The 26916-nt window shown below is 36.2% G+C and overlaps 4 protein-coding genes and 1 long non-coding RNA gene across 11 annotated transcripts in view; 3 read left to right on the forward strand and 2 right to left on the reverse strand.

Moving 5' to 3' along the window:
- Positions 1 to 4315, reverse strand: part of LOC109836798 — a 16758-nt gene extending 12443 nt beyond the window's left edge. Inside the window, exon 1 of the long non-coding RNA XR_002246100.1 lies at positions 4044 to 4315. This is a non-coding gene — a long non-coding RNA (uncharacterized LOC109836798). The remainder of the gene's footprint in view (positions 1 to 4043) is intronic.
- Positions 1 to 5485, forward strand: part of LOC109836796 (SWR1 complex subunit 2) — a 24447-nt gene extending 18962 nt beyond the window's left edge. For 2 of the 6 annotated variants that reach the window (XM_020404811.1, XM_020404809.1), the window contains exons 9-12: positions 422 to 464; positions 2392 to 2457; positions 4327 to 4527; positions 4733 to 5012. In XM_020404811.1, coding sequence (XP_020260400.1) covers positions 422 to 464; positions 2392 to 2457; positions 4327 to 4519 — 302 coding nt within the window. In that variant the 3' untranslated portion in view covers positions 4520 to 4527; positions 4733 to 5012. The other 4 variants (XR_002246098.1, XR_002246099.1, XM_020404812.1 and 1 more) reach the window with 4 other exon arrangements.
- Positions 9623 to 16142, forward strand: LOC109836799 (mRNA-decapping enzyme-like protein). 2 transcript variants are annotated; one of them, XM_020404813.1, is made up of 8 exons: positions 9623 to 9897; positions 9983 to 10023; positions 10306 to 10355; positions 12667 to 12811; positions 13039 to 13095; positions 14215 to 14344; positions 14721 to 15170; positions 15847 to 16142. In XM_020404813.1, exons 1-8 carry the CDS (start codon positions 9745 to 9747, stop codon positions 15901 to 15903), a joined length of 1083 nt encoding a protein of 360 aa, XP_020260402.1. In that variant the 5' UTR covers positions 9623 to 9744; the 3' UTR covers positions 15904 to 16142. The 2 variants fall into 2 exon arrangements, with proteins under 2 accessions (XP_020260402.1, XP_020260403.1); XM_020404814.1 differs by having other exon boundaries at positions 14218 to 14344.
- On the forward strand, positions 17104 to 17647 carry LOC109836009 (dirigent protein 17). The gene has a single exon (XM_020403956.1). The coding sequence runs from the start codon at positions 17104 to 17106 to the stop codon at positions 17632 to 17634; it is 531 nt and encodes a 176-aa protein (XP_020259545.1). The 3' UTR covers positions 17635 to 17647.
- Positions 17972 to 23698, reverse strand: LOC109836800 (IAA-amino acid hydrolase ILR1-like 3). The gene is made up of 5 exons (XM_020404815.1): positions 23286 to 23698; positions 21370 to 21495; positions 20611 to 20925; positions 19597 to 19725; positions 17972 to 18557 (listed from the first exon to the last, which is right to left on the reverse strand). Exons 1-5 carry the CDS (start codon positions 23628 to 23630, stop codon positions 18186 to 18188), a joined length of 1287 nt encoding a protein of 428 aa, XP_020260404.1. The 5' UTR covers positions 23631 to 23698; the 3' UTR covers positions 17972 to 18185.

Consider the following 26916-nt stretch of genomic DNA (forward strand, 5'->3'; position numbering starts at 1 on the left):
TATATATATATGTGTGTGTGTGTGTGTGTGTGTGTGTGTGCGTGTGCGCGCGCGTGTGTGCGTGTGTGTGTGTATTAGCCATGCACCCGTATCCTAAGTTATACAAATTTTCCGTGTTCCGTGTCCGCATCCGCATCCGTGCAACCTAGGTCATGTATCAGCATAAACTAATTTGTTCCTGGCTAACTTTATCTTAGCCTCGTCTTGCTACCAAATGCTCGAAAGCTCTAAATTCCTTGTTTTCTATTTGGTTGGATCTTGCTTCATGTTATTTATTTGGTTAGATCTTACTTCACTTCATGGAGCTGAAAAAGGAATATTGTTAATCAGACCTTAAGCGATAATATGTATTAATCATCTTTCCTTCTCTGTTCACAATTTTCTGGTTTTCCACTGATGAGGTTGTTGCACTGTCCTGCAGATCCACAGAAGTCTCTGTGCGTGGTTACTGGATTGCCTGCCAAGTATGGTCCCTTTAAACACAATGTTTTACTAATATCAGAACTCATATCTTGGCTCTTGCTAGCCTGTTTAGAATTTCGTAAGCGAGGTTATGGAAGTTTGGTCTCTGAAAGTTGTTATTTTTATAATGCATTCAATAAAACACTTTTATCCAATGTCACTGTCTGAAGATTATGTCGGAATCTAACTCTGTAAGCCAGATCCAAAATTTACTGGCATCACCTGATGTCAATCTCAATCCTTGGATTCTGAGATGCTTACATCTATTGCATTAATGTATTAGTCATACACAAATTCTTATTTGGATATAGTTCTGCACGATGTTCAACCCAGTAGTTATGAGTTCTGATCAGGTCATCACATATGTTGTTCATACTCTGTTAAAACCTAATAATTTTTGGATCAAAACATCCCTCTCTTTCCCAAATTTCAATCTCCAAAACTCCTCCTTCGATATTTACTTTATAAGAATAATAAGCTAATGTATGTATATGGACACAGGATACGGGCACATGGACATGACTACTTTGCGAAAATTATAACACGAGGACCTGATAGCATAACAACATTTTTATACGAACATGTGTATAGGGAAGAGTGCATCGGTGCATATATATTTCCTTCAGAACATTGATGACTATATATGTAGACGTGCGTACTGATAAAAATGCAATACATGCACATTTCCTAAATTCTAATAATATGATATAAGATATTATGTTCACATACATTCTTATGACTTCTAATTGGAAATAAACATCCGCCCATCATCTTTCTACAGAATAGTTAGTGCATCTCATTTCTTATATTAAGATAATTTTCTAAATTTATCTTTTCTGTATGCAACTCACTGCTTTGATTTCGTTAAGATGTGATTTTTAACATGTATCCTAGATGTGTTTGAGAAGTGTCAACAATGTGTCAGAAAATAAAAGTATATTATAAAATTGAGGACATGGTAGGGAAGTATTTGTGTAAAAATAGGGTTAGTTTCTAACACGAGTTGGATACGACACAGTTTGATGATTGAAGTGCCCATCTACGTAGCTGATAGGCTGTAGATTGTTACCTTTGAAAACTTAAAAACTGATTTATCTGAAAAAATTACCACAAAAGCTGATATATGCTGCCATTGTCCAAGATTGACCGACTTAAAATAGTGCATAATTTACTCGATTATAGAAGTTCACATCTTTTTGTCTTGTGCCCCTGCAGTCTGCACGTATGCGTTTTAAGTAATGTTTAAAATAGCGGAAGTGCAAGGTGAAGCGTTAAGACTCTTCAATGAAACGAGGCGTAAGGTTAAAAGCATAAGGCCTAAGCCTCATGAGTTTGAGCATTTTAATTTTAAGATATGTAAAATTATAAAGATACGATATATATTGATATAATAATTTACAAATAGATACATTCATGTCATGATTAGTAAATAAGAATTAAATATGTGAAGTGTAGACACAAATCACAATAAACTAAGCTACATGAAGTATAGACACAAATCACAATAAACTAAGCTACATGCATAACATATATATACTCACATAATCATATTGAAGATACATAGGGGCACTTTAATGTTAGTCAAAAATCCTTTTACTATCTTCCTATTTGTTGTAAAGCGTATGCTTCAAAAGAGAAGGACTTTATGAAGCGCGAAGCGCACACTTCAGTTATGCGTTAAGCGATGAGGCATAAGCTTTAAGTGATAAATAACTCCACTCTTGAGTTTTGAAGCGTTTATCCTTTAAAAAGTTTCGAAGCGGGTCTCGAAGCACGTTTCAAGAAAGCTTTTTCAAACATCGGTTTTAAGAATTATTGGATAATAAGTTAAGGTTAAAAAAAGAAACATATAAATTTAACAACTAGTGATTCCTTTCACCTCCCTGTCTGAATTACTAAATAGTGATTGGATTGTTCTGGATGCTGCAGGTATCTTGACCCGAAGACAGGTTTTCCTTATGCTACAAAAGAAGCCTTCAAAGTAATTAGGGAGAGGTAAACCCCTCTCACCATCACATTCCACTTCTGTCCATTCCCTCTAATATAACTTGCTTTCTGCATAGCAGTTTTCAAATATGAGCGTACATTAGTTTCTTCAGCTTATTGGTTTTATTATTGTCTTCAGTTCTATAAGTGTACTAATGTAACATGTTCTTGTAATGACTTTGAAGGATTAGTCATTTGCAATTAGAAAATAAAATTTTGATGTGGGCAGAAGCTTCTCTCATATTTGTTTCTTCTACTTGAATTAATTGTGACTATTGCACCTCTATGTGGATAATTTAATCCTGCAAAGATTTTCTAGATCCTTTAGTTTGCATAATACAGTTCGTCAAAGACCGCTTTTATCTATCTATTCCGGGTGTCTGGGTACTTAAGAGGTTCTCCGTTGTCGCATGAGCTAAAAACTGAGTAACTGATATTGTGAAATTTGTACTTTACTACTTCGGCCAATTCCTGAAAGTTTGTGATTCTTTCCCTCTGGGAGTTGCTGTCATGTCGGCAGGTGTGCTCATTATGCATATCAATATGACTTAGGTCATTTATTTTGCTTTATGATGATGTTTTAACAAAAAGTTACCATTCTTCTCTCTTTCCTTTTTGACATTGTTATCACATTTTGATTATCTATTTACTGTTGATAACTCGCCCTGTTGACATAGCTCCTTCCCCAGTTTGGAATGAAGTAGTTGAATTGCATTAGTAATCTGGCAGCCAGAAAGTTTGTGCGCGTGTGTGTTCATGCATGTGGTGTGTTTATCCAGCAGTCAAATTATGTTTATTGTTAATTCTGCAGCCAGCATGTGTGTGTGTGTGTGTTTTGGGTGGGGGTGTAATTTCTACTTTTATGAGAACTTTTGAGATAACTCCAGGATAACGGGTTCTTTCTTGATCCTTACCATTCAGATTGCTTAACACATCTAAATTAGATGAAAATTCATTTGGTTCCAAAACTTAATCACTTCATTCAAAATTACTTCAATGCGTTCAAGACACCTATGATCTGTTTGATTAAGTTACCGATTGTGAATTGAGATTTCCGGAAGCAGATGCACTTTGTCACTTCAGTCAAAGCACTTACTTGGATCCTCTTGTTTCTCTTTTTATGAAAAGGAAGTGCCGAAGTACTTTGTCAGGGATTGCTTTATTGAGTTTCTTTTACCACTGTGCAAAAAATCCTTATTTAAGAGGAGTTTTGTGAGTATAAGTATGCAACTTAAAATCATTGATCATTTCTTTTGTAATGTTCCTCGTACCTAATTTCCTAGGCTAAATTACCAGATTGGCATGTTTTGTACACCCCTCTTGCCAACGTGATATTTTTTCTAGCTCTGGCGAGTTTTGGTATTTTCTATGAGCCAAATATGCAATTAGATCCAAAACTTCATCGACACAAAAAAAAGACAGCCATGAAATGTTGCACGATGCTATTAATGCTATTTTATACATGAAGAAAAGTGTCAGAAGATTATTTTGCACATTGGTATAAGGATAATAACTATGTCCAAGCTTATGCAAGAATGTTGAGTCCACTACGAGAAGTAAAATTTGGGACAGAGAAAGAGAAGACATGGTATTACCTCCAAGACTCCAAAGATAGTGAAGAGAAAGCTGTGCAAAGCATTGCCGGTATTTGATATCTGTTGCTTGAATGAATTTGCTTGAACAATGAACTGCATTCTTTGGTGTCCAGCTTAATGTGCATGAACCTTTATTAAGATAAAGGTCCCTAAGGGCATTATCAATCACAGCTTACCTTACACAATCTCATTGTACCTTATTTCTATGGATCTGACTAGACAATGCCAAACTTCTTTGTTATGTAGTTGAGTTTTCACTTTTTTTCTTTTTTGATTTGTCCAGATTATTAAAAGAGGAAACCAATATGAAGGAGAAACAAAAATTGAACATGGGATGTCTATTCGATTCAATATCAGCTGAAGGGTTTTCGTCTAGAAAGAAACGATCAAGAGATGGTAGCACCAAGCCAACAGACTGGCGATTAGGAGCCAGGTTTCGGAGAATACCGGCACTCGACAAACTTGATGAAGATTAATTTCACTGGTAAATTTGCATCGTTTCAAGATATCTTGTTTTACACAATTACACCGAATATCTACTAATCCGTTACACAATCTGTAACTTGTTCTTTCTAATTCCATTGTGCATTTCTACTGTGTCCTACCCTCTTTTATTGGCCAATCAGTTACCACAATTTAAATGCATTTGTTTTAGCGGGTAATAATTTTCATAGCTGCTGTGACAGCAGTATTTGCATCAGCTCTACTGGGGAAAAACATGGAATTTGCAGAGGTTTCAGCTGGGAAGGACTATGTCCACATGGTTAAATCATCCGACTGCATCATGGCTTCTCCAGGGGGCCTCAATTTACTGGCATGTATGTATTTTAGCGTTCTTTTTGACGATGAATTGTTTTTAAGTAAGGTGATGGTGTACTCCTGTATAATCCTTTGAGGAGATGACTTTTGGTTTAGAAATATGTTGTGTATAATGGGAACTTAGCTAACTATATATACCACATACGTCTAGCCTTCAGGTTTGAAGATGGAAGTTCATGCTGTATGCATTTGTTTCCTGTTCTATCGACCAGGATGTTTGCGATTCAGTATTTATGCCTTTAGATTTCTAGGATTGAACGACTGGAGATGCTCCAGAACATTTAAAGGTCAACACCTGAGAAGTTTTGCCAACATGGAAGAACGTTGTAGTTAATGCTTTCATAAGCACTTCATTCATAACAATCTCTTGCCACTACTGTCTTTGTTCATTAACAACTTAATATAGCGCTTGAATGGAGAAAGGAACTTTGTTATTGCAAGTGTTATTTCAAAGTTTGGAGAAGTGAGATTCTGAGCATAAAAATAGCAAGCGAGTGTTAGACTGGTACGAGCATTCATTTAGGCCGTGCCTGAAGGCTTTGCGCTGAGAAATGTAAAGGACAGGAGAGTTACTGTTTTCTGATATATTATGTACACTCATACTCAAAATGTAACACGTCATTTGTCAGATTTTATGTCAAGTTCAAGTAATGACAAAAACATGTTCAAATTAACGTGAACTGCGTGACCATAAGGAATTTTGGCAATATAAGACACTTACAACTATTATAGAATTAAAAAAGGGGACGTTTTCCTCTTTTGTTTTGTTTGCTATAGAATAGAAAACGGCCTTGGCCACACAACGCTGCCGAACTGCAAAGCAGTTGGTACTTCGGCAGGCGATGTTATCTATTCGAGTTGGGGGTTTATACAAAATCTGCTTACGGATGGATCCGGAACCGCTTAAATTGCAGGGTTCTGTAGAAGAAACAGACATTAATGTTTAGCGATCTTAGGTTAGGTTATAAGCTAAGGCTCCGTCCGTAGGAGGTGTGAAGGGGAGGCGCTTCAGTCACATCTCCAACCACAATCCTCTCTCGTTACAGTGCACTAGGGCTCACATGACAATTTTTTCATTTGGGTCCCAGAGCACTGTAGCGAGAGAGGAGTGTGGTTGGAGGTGTGGTTAGGGGGTGTGCCTCTAGCATTTTCCAGTGTGAAGAGGGGAGGGAAGGTGAGGTGAGGTGCAATGAGGTGAAAGAAATGACACATCTTTTTGTGTTTCTTGTTTAAAGGGAGAGTGAGGGGATGTACATGACTTTTTCTGGTTTCGCTGAGGTGTTGGAAAGAGGAGGTGAGCTGATGAGTTAATTAAGGTACAATAATATCATTTTGTGGGAATATGTGCTTGGGTTTGGATAAAGAAAGATAAGTGGATATAAAAGCCTTTACAAGATAAATATGATGAAAAAAAGTGATGTGTCTTTTTGGTCTTTTTATTTTTGGGTCAAACACGTGATTTATAATACACTCAACATACAGTTAACCAAACACATAAAATCCTATTTATCAAGAATGCTCAATTTCTAGGTCAGGGCTCTACTAGACTTGTATGCATGTCAGGGCCCCTCTTTGGGGGCTGTTTGGTTGGCATTTTTCGCCCTTGTTTCCCTGTCAAAACTGACAAAAGCTGTCAGTTTTGACAGCTTTACTTGCAAAAACGCTCAAAAATGAGCGTTTTTGCAAGTAAAGCTATCAAAACTGACAGCTTTTGTCAGGAAAACCCAAACAAAAAAATCCAACCAAACAGCCTCTTTTCACAAACACATTGAATAGATTAAGAAAGAGACAACACATTTAAACACTCCAAACTCCAGCTTTACTTGCAAAAACGCTCAAAAATGAGCGTTTTTGCAAGTAAAGCTATCAAAACTGACAGCTTTTGTCAGGAAAACCCAAACAAAAAAATCCAACCAAACAGCCTCTTTTCACAAACACATTGAATAGATTAAGAAAGAGACAACATACTTAAAACTTTGAGATCATATACCTCATCACTATTCTATCTCTTGATAATTTGTGTTATTTACTAAACAAGCTATCACCTCATATCAGTTATTTTCCTTAGGGCCTATTTGGATTTGTAGGTGGTGAAGGAAAGTTAAGGGAAACTGAGAGAAAAGAATGGAAAGGAAGGGGAGGGAGTTCCCTTCCCCTTGGTTACACCCCAATTTGGGGGGTAACAAATTTTATACTATTAGAGGGTGAACCAAGGGGAACTAGGATGAATTAACTTCACCTCCTAAGTGTTCCCAAACAAGATGAATGGAGGTGAATGGTTCCCCTAACTTCCCTTCACCCTCATTCCCCTCAATCCAAACAAGCCCTTACAAAATAAATGTCTCATGTATGGGTATATTGATGGTAGCTTGCTTGTCGGTAGACGAATTAATTCATCCAAAAGCAGCATACTACGCCAGACCCGCATGATCCCGAGCCCCCAGCCCAAGTAGAAAACCACCCTTATTTTTGAAGATGTTGTAGGTAACCCCGTCAACTTTTAAAAATATGACTAAGTCCCCTATAACTATAGGGTGTATCACAAAAACTCCTTTATCTTTCTAGTTTTTTAAATAACGTCATAATATTATTAATTTGAAATATGTAATGACTAAAATACTATTGGTTGAAAAAAAAAAAATTCATGTGAGTTTAAAAACTCAACCTATCAATATATTTGACTTCAGCTCATAAGTTTTGACGAGGAAACTAATCTCTAATTTTTTTAAAGATTTAAAATATTACCAGCATGGATAAGTAGAAAATAAAAGAAGTTTAGTGTTTCAAAAGAAAGAAAGAAAGAAATTATTAGATTTGCACCGCAAACCTGACAAATAAGATAAAAGAATAAGAAGAGGGGGAAAATAAAATGAAAGTTACTTTTAAAAGTAAAAAAGGTAAAAAAGAACAATATGGTAAAAGATTTTAATATCTTATAAGGGATAGTATGGTCATCTGTTTAAAGGGAGAGTGAGGGGATGTACATGACTTTTTCTGGTTTCGCTGAGGTGTTGGAAAGAGGAGGTGAGCTGATGAGTTAATTAAGGTACAATAATATCATTTTGTGGGAATATGTGCTTGGGTTTGGATAAAGAAAGATAAGTGGATATAAAAGCCTTTACAAGATAAATATGATGAAAAAAAGTGATGTGTCTTTTTGGTCTTTTTATTTTTGGGTCAAACACGTGATTTATAATACACTCAACATACAGTTAACCAAACACATAAAATCCTATTTATCAAGAATGCTCAATTTCTAGGTCAGGGCTCTACTAGACTTGTATGCATGTCAGGGCCCCTCTTTGGGGGCTGTTTGGTTGGCATTTTTCGCCCTTGTTTCCCTGTCAAAACTGACAAAAGCTGTCAGTTTTGACAGCTTTACTTGCAAAAACGCTCAAAAATGAGCGTTTTTGCAAGTAAAGCTATCAAAACTGACAGCTTTTGTCAGGAAAACCCAAACAAAAAAATCCAACCAAACAGCCTCTTTTCACAAACACACTTTGAGATCATATACCTCATCACTATTCTATCTCTTGATAATTTGTGTTATTTACTAAACAAGCTATCACCTCATATCAGTTATTAATATACTTAAAACTTTGAGATCATATACCTCATCACTATTCTATCTCTTGATAATTTGTGTTATTTACTAAACAAGCTATCACCTCATATCAGTTATTTTCCTTAGGGCCTATTTGGATTTGTAGGTGGTGAAGGAAAGTTAAGGGAAACTGAGAGAAAAGAATGGAAAGGAAGGGGAGGGAGTTCCCTTCCCCTTGGTTACACCCCAATTTGGGGGGTAACAAATTTTATACTATTAGAGGGTGAACCAAGGGGAACTAGGATGAATTAACTTCACCTCCTAAGTGTTCCCAAACAAGATGAATGGAGGTGAATGGTTCCCCTAACTTCCCTTCACCCTCATTCCCCTCAATCCAAACAAGCCCTTACAAAATAAATGTCTCGTGTATGGGTATATTGATGGTAGCTTGCTTGTCGGTAGACGAATTAATTCATCCAAAAGCAGCATACTACGCCAGACCCGCATGATCCCGAGCCCCCAGCCCAAGTAGAAAACCACCCTTATTTTTGAAGATGTTGTAGGTAACCCCGTCAACTTTTAAAAATATGACTAAGTCCCCTATAACTATAGGGTGTATCACAAAAACTCCTTTATCTTTCTAGTTTTTTAAATAACGTCATAATATTATTAATTTGAAATATGTAATGACTAAAATACTATTGGTTGAAAAAAAAAAAATTCATGTGAGTTTAAAAACTCAACCTATCAATATATTTGACTTCAGCTCATAAGTTTTGACGAGGAAACTAATCTCTAATTTTTTTAAAGATTTAAAATATTACCAGCATGGATAAGTAGAAAATAAAAGAAGTTTAGTGTTTCAAAAGAAAGAAAGAAAGAAATTATTAGATTTGCACCGCAAACCTGACAAATAAGATAAAAGAATAAGAAGAGGGGGAAAATAAAATGAAAGTTACTTTTAAAAGTAAAAAAGGTAAAAAAGAACAATATGGTAAAAGATTTTAATATCTTATAAGGGATAGTATGGTCATCTTGAATCATTTGTTATTGTAGATTTAAATTATATTAGTTTAGTGGGTTAAGTAAGAAGAGTTAAGGTGAGATAAATAATATTTTAAAAGTTAAGGGGGTTATCTAAATAACTCTATATGTGAGGGGTTTTCCAGAGCTAAAATAGTCGTGGAAGTGCGATAACCTCCATAGTTGAGGGGGATTTGTAAAATTAACCCTTTTCCCCCCTTTGTCCTCTCTTCCCCCTCTTCTTCTCCATCCTCCAGTTGATGAATCTCTATTCTCTCTAAATCTAGGGCTAGGGTTTCTCACTCGTTAAAAAAAATGTCAGGTAAGTTGATGCCCAATCTCGATCAACAGAGCACCAAGCTCCTCAACCTCACCGTCCTTCAGAGGATCGATCCCTTCGTTGGGGAGATTCTCATGACCGCAACTCATGTAACCTTCTATGAATTCAATATCGAGCTCAATCAATGGGTGCGTTGATCGAATTCTCTATATTTTTTTATCAATTTTGTTGGTCTCCAATCTGATTAGGGCTTCCGCTTGATTTTGTTTGTAGAGCCGCAAGGATGTTGAAGGATCTCTCTTCGTTGTCAAGAGGTGAGTCGGATCTCGGCGATGACGTTTAGGATTTATTCGATTAGGGTTTAGGTGATCTCGACTTTAATTCGAGCTTTTTTATTCACAGTTGGATTAGCTTCTGATGCTATTGTTCTTGTTTATTTGATAGTTGTACTGCTGAGTTGCTGTTATTTTAGGTTTTAACCTTTTTCTTTTAAAGGATATTTTTTTGCATTTAGTTGTTTCTGTTCTTGCCTGTGATGTCGGATTCTAGTTCTTCCAAATCAGATTGAAGAAATTGTTGGGTTTTTTTTTCTGCAGGAACACTCAACCAAGATTTCAGTTTATTGTCATGAATCGACGTAGCACAGGTTAGTATTTGAACTTAGGAACTATATACTGTGGCTAGCTTTCAAGTTCGTGTATTGGCCTTCTCAAGTGTTATGTTGTGTGGAAGTAGTTCTGTTGGGATGTGATGACAATACAAGAATAGTACTATATCTTTCATTGTCACCAGATTTACACAGAAACCAATTGCTCCTTTATTACATCCATCTTTTTCGACAGTCGTGTGAACTGGATCAAATTAAGTAACCATCTTGTATAAGTTGAAGATATAAAATTTGACGACAACAAGAACAACGCCTTCATCCCAGATGTTTTGGGTCAGCTACATGAATCCTACTCTTCCATTCTATTCTATTATACGTCACCTCCTCTTTTAAGTCGACCATTTTCATATCATTCTTAATTGTTTCCAACCAAGTTCTCTTGGGTCTACCTCTAAATCTCTTTGCCGCAATGACTATAACATTATCACTTTTCCTAACCGGTGCACTAAAAGCTCTTTTTATGTACATGTCCAAACCACCTTACTCTATTCTCTCGCATTACAATATATGATGAAAATACTTATCCCAAGGAAAGTTTTATAGCATGAGTCATGGCGAATAAATTATATGCAACCCTTGGTTTCCTTCCTCCACTTACAACAGTTAGGAGGCCTCTTATTCCATGTCATGATGTCAATGCTGACGTTGGGTTTCTTATGACTAACTGGACCTATCTTGTATTTACTTTTATTGATGCTGGCTCCAGTTTTTTTGCTCCATCAGCATGATATCTACCTTAATACGTAAGCCACTTATTTGATGTGCAGAGGGCATATTGGATTTAAAAAGACATCATAAGGATTTTTGTAATTTTTATATGTTGCATTTTCTTATCTGTTCTTTTGGCCGATGTTAGAACTATGTATGGTGCTTCTGTCGAGTCTATGCTTAATAGAAGCTTTTCATAAATGTGATACTCCGATGCATCGATATGCCAAATTGACCAACATGCGTGTGTAGGGGTATGTATCTGATTCTGGTACGCATTGACTCACACTGGGTTTGAATCAGGTGCATCCCCTGAGTCCAACACGAACCCAATTCAAAACAAGTGCTGGTACGAACCAGATCTGGTTCTGCAAGTTATATGTTTGTTGGTTTGGCACCCCTGGCCCTACCTGCAAACTTGCCATTACCGAGTTTGAGAACCTAAAGTAACAATTGTACCCATCTTTCCATCTCCTCTCTGGGTGTGGGTGTCTTCTAAGTATCATCCCCTCTGTCTTATCACCTTACTATAGCAGCTGGTATTTCCTCAAGAGTATCATAACATGCTCTTTAGAGACTGGTTACAGATCACATTTTAGTGGAAAGATTGGATTTTTAGCACTTGAATTGTTAGGTTCAAACATGAGTTTTCACGAGAAAGATAGATTTTAACGGGCAGTTTTTTATTTGGGGACTTTTTGATGTAGAGGTAGTTTTGATTTTCCTTTGAAATATTGTGATGATTTAGTGTATTAGTTTTAGTTTTTGTTTCATTATGGTTATGTCTTACATGAACATAAGCTAGTTTTTGGTTACTTATTTAAGTAATTTGTTCAATAACATAGAAATTCAGATTTAGGGTTTAGATAAATATATTAATATATTTTTTTCAGTTCAGATTGCATATCGGTTTGGAGTTTGTCGTTTTCTTACTTGATTAGTATTAAGTCAAGTCTTTGATGAATCTGTTATAATCTTAATTTTTGTTGGTGATATCATGATGTAATATATTTTGCTTGAAGAGGTTTGTAACTGGAAGAGTGGCTAATCATATGCTGACTTCTAAAATAATATTTCTTACAAATGAAACTAAAATTGTTTTTAACTATTTTATAAGGAAAATAGTATAATGTATTATTATTATTTAATTTCTTTTACCAATGGGGTTGCCATAATTTGACATTATTATTATTATTATTATTATTATTTCAAATTTTATGTACCAACAACACTTCTTAGCATTAAACCAAGTCTTAATATCATTTTTTGATTCCTTTGAGCGCCTCTGTAGTTAAATCTGATGATGGGCATTGCTACAAAGAGGTATTTTTCTCCTTTTTCGTTATATATACCAGAGTTCGTTGAAGTGTAGAAATAACATATGTTGCATGCTCATTTATCTTGATTATTTGAAGACAAACATATGATAGGTTAGTAGAAGAGTTGAGGGCTATGTGGGCAACAGGTAGTTAGTTATTCAGGGTTATGTGGGCAACAGAAAGTTAATACACATTAATCAATGCATGAACTTCAAATTTCCCTTTTTACATGTTTAACAAGAGCTTCTTTCTGCTATTAACAGATAATCTGGTGGAGGACCTCTTAGGTGATTTTGAATATGAAGTTCAGGCTCCTTATTTATTGTACCGAAATGGAGCACAAGAAGTAAATGGTATATGGTTTTATAATTCACAGGATTGTGAAGCTGTGGCAGGCCTTTTCAGCAGGTATTGTCATTTTTGCATTGTCAACTGTAGCCGATGAGTTGCTCTCTATTTTGTTTCCATTTGTTTTACTTCATTGAAGCTTCTAAAGCATTTCGGGTATTTATATGTTAGCTTTTTTATGTTGTTTGTAAACTGTGCAAGGATAGTTTCTTTGTCAGTGAGATATGTATTGGAGACCTCATTACTTGATTCTATCTTCTAAGATCCAACTGATGTCATTTGTCCAGGATTCTTAGTGCATTTTCCAAGGTCCCTCCAAAGCCTAAAGTATCTTCCGCCAAAAGGTAATCTATGCTTTTGCTAATCATGTAGAATAAGCACTAGTGATCTACTCATCTGCACTTCTACTCTTATGTATTATCTTGTTAAAATTTGATTTCATAATTGAGAGAACAATAGCATGTACATGGTCATCTCAATCAGCTATGATTCCAAAATGTATAATTTTTGTAAGGTGGTTTTATTTTTGGATTTGTGAACTAATAGTTGCATAGTTCTTTTCGTGAGAGTCCTTGAAATAAAAGCTGATTATATCTTTCTCAGTCCCCATTGTATTGATAGAGCAATATTTAGGTTTTATATTACTGTGTAGAACATAGTATGTTTTGGTGCAGCATTTCTCAGTTCTTGCTCTTCAAATGTTGCAATAGCATACAGTCACATCTATGTTGCCCCTTACTTATGGGCTGTAGAATATCAACATTTATATCATACTGCAGGCGACATCTATAGAAACATACTTATGGTGACATTGCAAAAAATGTTGAAAATAACGATAAGTCGATAACACAACATAATGTTCGCCTCCGGATAACTTAAAACACAATACGAAGTTAACACCATCATCTCCACAGCCTGATGGTCATCTCCAGCATTGCTTGCGAGGCCACCACTCTGAGTAGGCCGGTCTTCAAAGAGGACCCGTTGTTGCTTTGCCAGAGTCTGGTGACCATGCCAGTGGTTAGTCCGGCCCCTTCTGGGATTGTTTTATTCATTGCTTGGGCAGTTATGAGCTGAAAAAATTGAATGTTACTCAAGTTTCCTATGTTTACTTTTATATCTATACATTTCCTATTATGTGGTCAAGCTTAGTTTTTGCAAACTATAATCTTCATCCATATGAGGCGGTGCAACTATTAGCATCACCTTGGAAATGATTTATTCTATGGAGGAACCACATGTCATCTGATTATTATTAACATAGTGTTGTCCTAAAAAGTTCACAAGTGACCCATTTGTATTATTGGGAATAGTTCATAAGCGTTCTTTATACTGTTCTCTTGACATAACTAAGAGTGAAATAGTTTATTTCTTATGAAACAGATCTGTTTTTCCCCTATCTTTTTGTTGCAAACACCTAGAGGCCAGATATCCTGAACTGGTGTCTTTTGTCTAATCTGCAGCAGTGAATTTGAGGAATTGGAAGCAGTTCCTAGTTTAGATGTCATTGAAGGTCCTCTTGAACCATCAAGATCTTCTGTTGCCACGTCGGTGCCTGACGTTCCCGATAGCTCATTCGTGAACTTTTTCAGTGTAAGCTCTTGTTAATAGTTGACTAGTCATGAACCTTCATCATACATGTCATGTTTGGACGTTTGTTTCTATTTTAGTTATGCACAGCCTTTGAAGTTCTTTTTTTAAGTACTTGCTTCTCCCGGCATCATTTAATCTACCATCTTAGGACATTCTTCGACCTCTTTCTAATTGACCCTATCAAGTAGGAGTATGGGATTAGCATCTAATCCACCCACCTGCACACATGGAAAAAAGAAAAAAGAAAGAATAACTAACTATTAAGGATGATAGCTCTACTGCACAAAACCACCATTAATGAATTTTTGAAAAGAATGAATTATTTTCACACGTGGTCTTGGGTCATTATTGATTTGAGTCATTTGTTCATTTGCAGGCAGCAATGAATATTGGAAATGCTCCAACTGTTGCAACTGCAGGACAGCCACACCCATCGTCTGCAAATACTCCCATACCTTCATCACATTCACCAAATGCCATCCCATCCACCGTGTCGATTCTTCAGTCTGCACCCTCTCATCCGACTTCATCCGCTCCATTAGTGCCTTTTCTTGATCCTCAAGAATCTAGTAACAACCACTCTACAAATCTTGTTAAACCTTCCTTTTTCTCACCCCCAACTTCTTCAATGATGATGCCGCAAATTCCAACTTCAGTGCCAACTGCTCCTCCTTTACATCCTCCGGTGACCATGCAACGGCCATATGGCACTCCATTACTTCAACCCTTTCCACCACCAAATCCACCTCCATCTCTTACTCCTGTTCCAAGTGGACCAGGTATCACAAAGGAAAAGGTTCGTGATGCGTTATTGCGGCTTGTGCAGGTACGTTCTCTAATGGTGTTTTCCTTTGTTCATGTCTGTTACCATTATGATTGTGCATATAAATGTACCTAAAAGTAGTATCCCATGATGTGAACCCTGGGAGGACTAAATACTGTGTCTAGTGTTTCTCTCTACATTAGTTATTCCTGCCTTTGGCTCATAGGTTTGCACAGAAATCTATTATATTTATTCCGTCGCTCCATGACTCAACATCCATTTTCATTATCTACAGCACTTACAGATAAATAAGTTAGTACAGAATGACAAACCCCTTTACTGAAATTAGTCTGTCATATATGAATAACAACCTATTCATGTACTATAGAATTCATGTATTACATATATACGCAAGTCATACAAATATCCAAATATTGTTGCGTCCTCATGTCTGGATCTTGGACGGTTGTTGTGTCTGGCACTCCATGTCCATTCTGATATATGACACTCTTGTCCGTGTCTACAAATCATATCGCCGGAAATCATAAGTTTTCTGATGCTTAACCAAATTATGATTATGCTTTTGCCTTGTGATGTTGGTAACTTTTCTCCATGGCGTTCTTTTTGTGTAGTATTGCATTCATAAAGGAAACCTTTGCAATTTCAGTACCTGCACATGGATTTTATTATACATCATATCAGATTGGTATTGCACATAACATCCCCCTTTTTTTCGCAGAATAATGAGTTCATTGATATGGTATACAGAGAGATGCTGAATGCACACAATGCATAGTTGACCAAGACTCGATGACTGGTTTTGTTAAATGTAGATTGTGTTTGATGTTTATCTAGAGTGAGGTTTTGTATATCTTCCGTCAAGTCAGTTGTGGTGAGTGGAATTTTGTTAGTTTGTCCATTTTGACACTTTGTTCCCCTCTTTTGCCTTTTGCTGTTTATGTTGTGAATGGAGGTATATTTAAAAGTATGGCGCAGGAGTTTCAGGTTCAAAGCATCTCGCATATTCTCTTCAAATTTGGTTGTCGTTTGAGTTACAAGAGCATGTGGTATTTGAACATTTGAACTTGCTCTTTCCTTTAATCCTTTGTAGATGTGATTCTGGCAACAATTTAATCTAGTAACGGTACGATTTTAGTTATTGATTATAGTAGAGATAGCTACACTACTACTCCACTTGCGTTATTACTGTACCACAAAAGAGAAGAGTTGAATCGTAATTTTTTAAACATCTTTTCAAAATTGATAACTATCAAGGGAACTCACATTTTTCTTTTTTGTAGTGTGTGTACCGTAGAAAAATATGTTGTAGTTATCATTATTCTTTTGATTAGACAATCACCCATGACTCCATAAACGTGAACGGCAATGATTGTAATGAATGTCTTTGTATTAGCATTGTGATGGATGTCTTTGTATTAGCCATCTTCTGATGCATAAAATTTCACATAGGTTGAAGAATATTATCAGCAAATGTAGCTTCGTATCTTTGATCAACAAGTTCTTATCGGGTTCTTGACGTTCCAAGCGTATGTTTGATAAGCTTTAGCAGAGAAGTGCTTGCTATGTTTGTGAGTATGCCTATTTTCCTCAAATTCCATCCCCCCCCCCCCCCCCCCCCCCCCCCCTCTTCGTAGGTTAATCCATACAAGTCGAAGAGGATAGCCTGTGCCGTCACCAAAAAAAAAAAAAGAGAAGATTGCCTGACCTACAAATCAGCTGCCTAGTTTCAACGTCTATACCTAATATAAATCATAATCACTAATTTGTCAATTACATAACAAATATTATAGGTTTTGGTCAATATTCACGCTAATGGTTTAGGAACCCTTTGTCAGCAAAACCCCACATTATATTGGAGAAAGTACACTATAAGGGAGCTAGTAACAAAAGAAAGTTCCCCTTTCCCGCTACTTCATATAAACCCCTAGACATTAGTCCAATCAAACCACCCCAAAATGAACTCCAACCCCCAAAAATGCTAGCAAAGATCATCTTCATCATTGCAGTCATAGGAGCAATACTCTCCGTTATCCTCCTAGCTTTATTCTCACATCCATCTCACGTTAGCCCACAAAACGGACATCCTCTTGCAATCTCGCTCTATTTGCAAAAAAACACTCACCCTCCAAATCCTCTTCACGAGCAGCAAACCCTTCATACAAACAAAGCATTCATTTTCCATCATGAACTCAGTGAGGGTCCTCATAACACATCTAAAATCATCGGTAAAGCACAAGGTTTGGTTCTGCCTGTCGAAAACTTTGCCTTGGTTGCTTTCGATATCATATATCTCACTTTCGATACGCCAGAGTATTCCGGGAGTATTGGAATAGAGGCAACGAGAGCGAGGCGTAGTAAAAGAGAAGAGTTTGTTGTTGTTGGAGGTACTGGATTTTTCGCCTTTGCTCGAGGGGTTGCAGTTTTTGTACGGAGGGATAACCGGCAATCTGATTTTGATGCTGTGCATTATATCAAGCTAAGGCTGAGTTTACCTGGAAAGTTTTGAACAATAGAGGGATTTGCTCTGATACAATTCAAATTCATTGTTGAATTCCATTTTACTTTACTCAAAAGCTTTCTTTTTTTCTTTTTCTGGTGGAGTTACAAGTTCTTTATATGATTTATATTGAATGCACAATGCTGCAATCATGATAGTTTGAACTGCATATTTAGAATACTCATGAAAGTTTTGGTGATCAAATTAACCAAAAGATAATTGAGTTCTTTGTTATCTGGTTTGGGGGATTAAAAATTTTACGGAATTCCCATTCACAGTTTCGTTGAGGTCGAGTTGATGTATCACATAGACAGAAGAGGTAAAAAGATGCAGTGGGACAATTCAGTAACAACCCAAACCGAAATATTTTTTTCTTGAATCTCATTTTACATCACCCTCCAGATTATTCAATAACTATTGCAATCCATAACCCCCATAATCAGAGGAAACATTTTACCAAATGCATCCTCACAACCTTCTGTCACTTAAAATAAGCTGACGATTACATTCAGTGTTTTTTACCAATCACTCTCAATGTCTTAATTTCGTGCCTTCGACATCTACACGTCTGAGGAACGATCTAGATACGCCAATGCAACGGCAGCGTGAAAAGCAGCACCCATCGGAAGTGCCTCCTCATCCACAAAGAAATATGGTGAATGCAAGTCATGGACTGATCCAATGGACTCATTTCTAATGCCAATGTTGAATCCTGCACCGGGCATTTTCTGTGTATAGAAGCTGAAGTCCTCTGCTCCCATAACCAATGGGCTAAGCCCAAAGTTGGCTTCACCAAATAGGCCCTCTCCAACTCTCTTCGCATGCTTGTAAATGCCTTCGTCGTTGAAAGTCACAGGATATGGTCGGTGAGTCTTTTCCATGAAGTCCACTTCGGCGGTACATTGGTGGACCAAAGATTGTGCCTCGATGACCTATGAAGGAAAAATATTCGAATCAAATAACTAGTTATGTGACTTTTCATCTTCTTTATTCTTTATTATTAATATTTTTTCTTCTTCTTTTTTTCCTAGGCTAAAATGTTTCTTCTCTATACTTCATCTAAATCTAATACGAAACTTCACAATTTTTAAAATTTTTATGAGCACAACAACAATATATGATTTGAGACCATGTCTTTTGATTATAACCATCCATTACTTAATGGATCATTATGATTCATTCTAAATTTAACGCTTACCATGAGCCATAAATGACACTCATTCCTAATTTGCACTCACTAATAAGTATCACGACCATCCAATAAATAATAACCCAATAAATAATAAATAATTGGGATCAATGCATTGCTCTTTCTACTACGTTTTGGTACCGGAGAGGATCCAAATCCAACATTATATTACTGAATTCCATGGACCGCACATGTAGAAACTAGTTAGAGACGGGAGAACTCACTCCTAAAAACTACTTCATGGAGGAAGGGAACAGATCCCAAAAAAAACCTGAAATCCATTTCTTAAACTATCAATGTGGGACTAAATGAACCCTAGCATATTCCCACATGCAGTCCCAACGACAATGCAAACTAGCTTTGCACTAGTCTAATCTCAGCCAAACACTATTCTGGTGTTAACCTCTTTTTCTTTGCACAGATTAATTGCGAGTTAACAATGCAATGCCGGTATCAAATTCCCAACTTCTTCTTTGTAACTGGGAAGATGGTGTTTGTTCTGACATCATTCATTAGACCTAGAAGAATTAACCCTAGCAACGATTAACTCTCTGTTCAGTCAATATGGGATTAAATGAATGCTAACATGCTACAATGGATGACCAGTATCAAGTTTAAAGGTCGCAGTTAATTTTCCATAAGGTCAAAATTATGTGGCAATCACAGATAGTTTGAAACATGTTTCATACGCTTGTTTTTGTTTTCGGTTATTGAAATGGAAAACAGTTAACTTTTGTGCTGGATTTAAACAATGTTGGTTGAATTAGAGTTCCCCGAGATACCTCTCTGATGCGTTTCATGAGATGATAGAGACCCTCTGTGGATAAGCTCCTGAAAGTTCCTCCAAAGGTCACAGTTTCTGGGATAATGTTGAAAGCACTTCCACCCTCTACAAATCCAACTGCTACTACCTGTTGACAGAAGAAAATGGTTATTTTCTTCATGAAAGCAATTTTGAGCCTATTTTTATCAACAAGAGAATATTTTTTTTGTTGAGCTTCATCTGATTCATATTAATAAGAAAGAGAGGATTTAAAAATATTTTCAATATCCTCTGATGAAAAGGGAGTTCTTTTCTCAGTGACATTGCTCAAAGCATAGCATGTGACAAACTCAGTGTAATATGGGATCCTTCATCACATTCCATGATTTTAAATATGATAAAGAGATATACAAATTTAGAGTCGGCCTTCTGGAAAGAACCCAAGATACCATAATGGAAGATAAACAACAGCAACAACAACTACTACTACTAAGCTTTTAACCCAGAATTTTCCATTCCGTTATAGTACGGGGAGATACAATAACCGAAGCTAAAAAGAAAAAATGGGTTACCACCAGAGAAATTTTCTACACTGAATGTATAGAGGGTTGTCTCTAGATTCAGCATGTGGTAATATCAGAAAGTCAAGATGTACTAATTTTATCTTTTAAGGGCAACATAATCCATTGCAGCGGCTTCACTTCAGAGTAAACTTTCAAGTTGAACAGTTTTTGAGTTTCTTTTTGTGGATAAAGGGGGAATTTGGATGACATCCTTGAGTTGGTGTTCACACAATTAACTCTCCAAGTGATGGATCCAAGAATTATTAATTAGGATGTGGAGATTTCAGCTCATGAACTCCACTTCTATACGGAATCTCCCATAACCAATTTCATGGAAGTCTTATCACCGTATATATGCACTAATAACAAAGCAAATAGTTCTCCCTAAAACAAAATAAGATATATGGAAGATCAACAAGTAAGATATAAAAATCAATATGCTTCATAACTAAAATGAAAAATCAGCTTACATTGCTTTCATGAGGATCTGATTCCCGAGATATAAGCTGCTGAAGACTTAGAATTGCAAAAGATGCAGCTACAAGTGGATCAACTGCTTTGTGTGGAAAAGCTGCATGCCCACCTTTTCCTCTAATAGTTGCTACAAAACGACCAGATGCTGCAAGATAAGGCCCAGGCCTAGAGGAAATGCTCCCTGTTGGAATTCTTGGATCAACATGGATACAAAATATGCCCTCTAAATCGTCCAAAACACCTTCTTGTAGCACATGATAACCGCCAGCTAGGCCCTCTTCAGCCGGTTGGAAAACGAGCTTCACAGAACCCTTCAAAAAAGTATAATCAAGCCAGATTAATAACTATTCCAGAATTAGGTAGCGCTAATGAAGCTTCATGCCTATGATTTAACCAAGGCAAAAGTAAGGGATAATTCTCAGCACAATTTATACTGAGGTTTTTTTTTGGATATCAGTACCCCAATCATTGAAATTGCTATTAGGTCCCCCAATTCTAGAAAGTGCTTCGAAGTAATCCCTCTATTGCTAAGTCTACTCTTGATTTGAGGGACGAATTCTGAAAACTTTGCGAGAATTGGAGAACGTGATAGTAACTTCAATGATTTGAGGGACTAATTTCAAAATATTAAAGATTTAAGGGACTAACATAAAAAAACCCTTTACACTATTGATCCTAATCATTCATCTAAAACATATCACTCATGGGTAAATAAAATATCTCATTTGTTCAAAGCTTGATAATTAAAAATGTACCTTGAGATTATTCTTATTACGTTGCAACAACTTGGCAGCACCAAGAAGCATGGTAACATGAGTATCATGACCACAGGCATGCATTTTTCCACTTTGCTTGCTCTTATACTTCCAATCTACTAGTTCCTTGCACAAGATAACTCTTGAAAACAGTTAGCAATGTTTCACTACTTGGCAGTAATGAATGTGAAATTGCAACATCAAGCTCAAATGAAAAAGCATGAATTTGAAGTTGTAATAGTAGATGGCCCTTCAAGATAAAACTGCACCAAGTTAGCATCATTAACATTATTCTAATCTCATCACTATGGCTTCTGGAAAGATTATGCAAGTTTATCGACAACAATTATAGGTAGAGATGGAGCACATGTGAGTTTGCTATAATGCACAGGTGAGCGTACATAAAAACAAGTGAGACAGAGACATTTGATATGATTTAGACAGGTCACTTGTATGATTATCATGTCTGCTTCATACTTATGATAGTAGCACTGCGTTCTTCATGCTTACCCATGAATGCAGGCAGTTAATACTGACTTCAGTTTCCCAAGTAATACCCCAAAGTTTCACGAATTTAACTTTAATAACATCTGTTACGTCACCATTCAGATTTTTGTTTAAAAATGCATCACATGACTTAGATAACATTTGGACTTGCATTATTCACAAAAATAAAAATATTTAGACTTATATACTCCTAATCTGAAAGGGAATTCCTCTGAATCCTTCTCTTCCGTGTTCTAAGTAAAAAACACGGAAATTTGGTATTGAATTGTAGCAAACATAACTCATGTTAAAAAAGACAGCAAAAGCTTGAAAGAAAAAAATATATTGGATGGAAGAATTAACAAGAAAAGTTTTTTGGCAAAAATTCAAGGATGATGAAACTTTGGGATATTACTTTGGTAAATTTAACTTTAGGGTTAATTACAGGAAACCCCACAAACTTTCGGGAAGCTACAATAAACACCCATCAACTTTTTTTATTACGTTAAATCCTCTAAACTTCAGGAGTTATTGCATATAACACCCATGAACTATTCTATTTCATTAAATCTTGCCTAAAAATTTATCTTTTAATCCCCATATTAGCACCATCAAAACTTTAATGTGTCACTGATAAGCACAGTACAGAAAAAGAAATAAAAAAAATTCCTTCCTTCTTAGTCCCAAAGGAAATTCTTTTACTAAAAAGGAAAGTAAGTAACATTTTGAGACTAAGGAATTATTTTCATCTTTTTTTTTCTGGAACATGCTTGCCACATGAGATGTTAAAGTTGATAATGCTAATTTTGAGATTAAATGATAAGTTTTCATGTGTAATTTGGTGAAATAAAAGAGTAGATGGGAGTTACGTGCAACAACTCCTGAAGTTTCAAGGGGGTTTAGTGTAAGAAAAAAAAAGTTGATGGGAGTTTACTGTAACTTCTCAAAAGTCTGTAATTAACCCTCAACTTTAGGGTATTAAAGTTAACAATTGATGAAACTTTAGGGAAATAAAGTGCAATTAACCCAAAACTTTATTGCTCTAATCCTATATCCAGTAGGCTCTTCTTTGGTTTAGATTTGTCCCTTAAAATGCTCAGTTGCTAGGCTAAAACCCTTCTGATTTCATTTTGTTTCTTTCAAGTTTGTACCTTGCAGTGCATTAACATTATACTGGATCTTACGTTTAAAGTTGTTGGTTTTGGCTAATCTTTTTCGCACATCGAATTTTCTGATTGCAAGATCATATTGTTATAAATTTTCTTTAGCTAAATGTTTTCCAACTTAGGATGGGTACTTGATCCTTTCAGTGTTAGAAAACCATTATTACCAAAAATGGAAACCCTCTACCAAAATTTCCTAAAAACCCCTAATCTCCATCAAACTCAAAGGAGAAAAAAAAATTCAATCAAGATGCTTGATGAAACTACCTGAAGAGCAAGCGCATCCATGTCAGCTCTGAGCCCAAACTTGGGACCATCCTCACTCCCAATTGAAGCAACAACTCCAGTTTTAGCAACAGGCCATAAATACTCAATTCCCATCGCATCGAGCTCCGATCTTATGAGCTCACTGGTCTCAAATTCTTGACAAGCAAGTTCTGGGTTTTGGTGGATTTTTCTCCTTGTGCTCTTCAACCACTCGAAGAACTCGGGTTTTTGAGCAGATTCTAGAAGCTCTTGAGATGAGGTTGAAGCATGGGTTAATGAAGAGAGGAGAGTGGAGAATAATAGCAGAGAGAAATAGAGGGAGAGATTTGAGGTGGAAGAAGACATTGAGACTAGAGAAGAGTCTTGACCAGGATCAGGGGCTTTTTAAGTATTGAGACTAGAGATTTGAGGCGGTTAGATTACCTCCATTAACATCACAAACAAATTTGTCTTGAAAACAAATTTGTCTCAATGTCTTTACTGGGAAAACAAATTTGTCTTTACTGGAAACTTACCATGGTTACTAGGGGTGCTAAATCGTATCCATATCCGACAAAATATCCATAACCGTATCCGTTAGGATACAAATATGGTTACTTAAATCTATAACCGATAGGATATGGTTACGAATATGGTTTTGTAGTGAAATATCTATATCTGTATCCGAAATATCCGAATACATATTAGTCATACTCTTACGATAGTTTCGATTCTTAGATTATGGATTTGTGGTTAATTTTGATGATCAAAATGTCTAATCTTAACTTTTCAATTATAATGAGCATATTAACAAACTCTTTTGTATCACATGAACTATGTTTTTCTCAATACTATCTAGTTTTTTCATATCTGTTTTGTATCTGCATGCATATCCGCTTATATATCCACATGTATATCCTTAACCGTATCCGATTTTAGCGGATATGGTTATAAATTTTTCTTACCGAGGTATATCCGTATCCGTATCCGAGATGGGTAAGCGAATATGGATATGATAAGCATCATATCCGAGCCGTATCCGGACCAAATGCACCCCTAATGGTTACCATATGCACTTTTTACTACACACTTTTATGTCAACCAAACACAAGAAAAGTGTCAGTCCAATGTGAACCCAAGGATGTCAAACCTGTCATGCACACACACACTATGCAAAGACACGTTTCACCATCACAATAATATATGTCTAGTGGAATCAATTAATAAGTGTAGGGACAAACCAACCAAATAAAGATAACGATACAATGGACATAACATAAAGAAGAGATATCCAGATAATCATGTTCCAACTGAATAAAATAGAACACTATGAAATATCTCAATACATAGAGTCAAATAAAATAGTACTAAGGCACTTAGCCTTTACAAAATGAAATACAATTCTATTGTCTGAAAACAAATAATAATCTCCTGTGAGCTCTGAATATCAATAATATAAGTAATAATGGAAACAAAGCTGAAACTCCATCAACCTGCGACTCTCCGTGCGCCTGACTCGTTGCCTGAAAAGTAGGGAAACAACGAGCGTCAAAGCGCTAACAAGATCGTTTCCATCCGCCCCCAGGGGTAAGGGCTGCTACATATGATGGAAGCTCTACCTATATCTGCATAGTCTACCTAAATTATTTACCCTATACTAGATGGGGTTAATACTTAGAAATCCACAACATGAGATTGGTACATCGAGCGAAATAATCCAAACAAGAAAACCCTCATGTATATACCATATGTCTCAAATTGTGCATCGCTAAATATCAACTCAAAAAAAATAAAGGAATAAAGAAATGCAATACTAAAATATCAACCAAACCAAGTCATATATGTCAACCCCACATCTCATGCTACCCTTGGGTAGTCAATATGAATATCAGTACATAATCCTGTCTAATTCACAATACCATATATCCCAAAAAAAAAAAAAAAAAACTCAATGGTGAACCACGTAAAAAAATGACCTCCCACCTAAAACTTGAGTTGTTAAAGGTTTCATAATATGATCTCTTGCAAAGTTCTATGGTATCATCGCATCATTGTGCGAAACGGGCTACCTGTTCAGACATCCTAAGTAAATACGGCCCACTAGCCTCATCGCATCACCGTGCGGAATGGACTACCTCCTTGGGTATCCTACAAGTACGACTCATTAGCCTCATAGCATCATCGTGCGGAACAGACTGTCTCCTCAGACATCCTCATCGCATCACCATGCGGAACGGACTGCCTCCTCAGACATCCTATAAATACAGCTCACTAGCCTCATTGCATCACCATGCGGAACAGACTATCTCCTCAGGCATCCTCATCGCATCATCATGAGGAACAGACTACCTATTCAGGCATCCTGCAATTACGGCTCAATGGCCTACTTCAACGGTATACCGACACACTACCTTAAGCAGTACTGAGTTGTGTGTAGGATCTGAAATAGATACACTAGAACACTAGAGGGGGGTGAATAGTATTCTTTTAAAATTTATGCAAAGTAGATTATAAATTGTAAAGAAAAATGGCAATCTCAGAAATTCACAATCACAAACATAAGGATTTATACTGGTTCCACCAATCCGGTGTACATCCAGTCCCCAAGCAAATCCCGCTTGAGAGTTTCTACTATGATTTTGAATAAACTTATAAAATCAAAAGCAAACCTGACCAATTTGCAAGACCATGCAAATTGCAACACCAATTGACAAGACCATGCCAATTGCCACCCAATCTCTAAACCAAGAGATCAACCCTCTCAAACCCGAGAGAAATCCTTGTTGAAAAAAGAACACAATTGATCCTATAAGCCTTGAATGTGTAGTGAAGTGCTGCAGTGGCTTAGGATTCTTTTAACTCTCTGAATATTGCCTATACAATCTCTAAGAATGATTGAAACCAAGGCAATATCAGAAACTCTCTTTTTCTAAACACTTAGCATGAAAAATCTGGAAAATTAGAGAGTGAATATGCACAAAATGTTTGATCTTGCAAGTATAAAACTTGGTTGTTGTTTTCTGATGTTTAAACCTATTTATAGCCTCTGAAATGACATAATTTTAAACTCAATTAACGTCCACAAAACGGCTATAAACAGTCACTTATTTAAAACCTGAAATCTGAAAAAACTGCATCTGTAGTCGACTACAACAGAAATATATATTTAAGTTTTATACACGAGTAGTCGACTACTATTCTAATTAGTCGACTACTAAGAGTAAAAATTATGAAATAAAATATTTTTATACTTAAGTTTTAACTATAATTCTAATGGTTAACATAGGGGATTTCTATAGTTAACCAACACACTAAGCCTGTGTTAGTGTGTTCTAATATTGTGTGTGTGCGTGTGTGTGATTAAGGCTTGTACAAAAATTCTAAATAAAGAAAATGTAAAATACATTATCTCATATGTTCTTCATTTTCTTCACTTCATAATGCCTTGAAATCAACTTGCACTTGTTCATATTCTGATATTGAAATCTGCATATAAAAGTTAGTGCACACATTGTATAAATTGTTATCATCAAAATATTCTCATGGAGATATGATATTCAACATTCTCCCCCTTTTTGATGATAACAAATAATTTATGCATAAGTATGTATATTATAATCAGATTTAAACATAATGAAATAACCATACTTAC

This window comes from Asparagus officinalis, chromosome 4, assembly GCF_001876935.1.
Source record: "Asparagus officinalis chromosome 4, Aspof.V1, whole genome shotgun sequence".
Lineage (NCBI taxonomy): Eukaryota > Viridiplantae > Streptophyta > Magnoliopsida > Asparagales > Asparagaceae > Asparagus > Asparagus officinalis.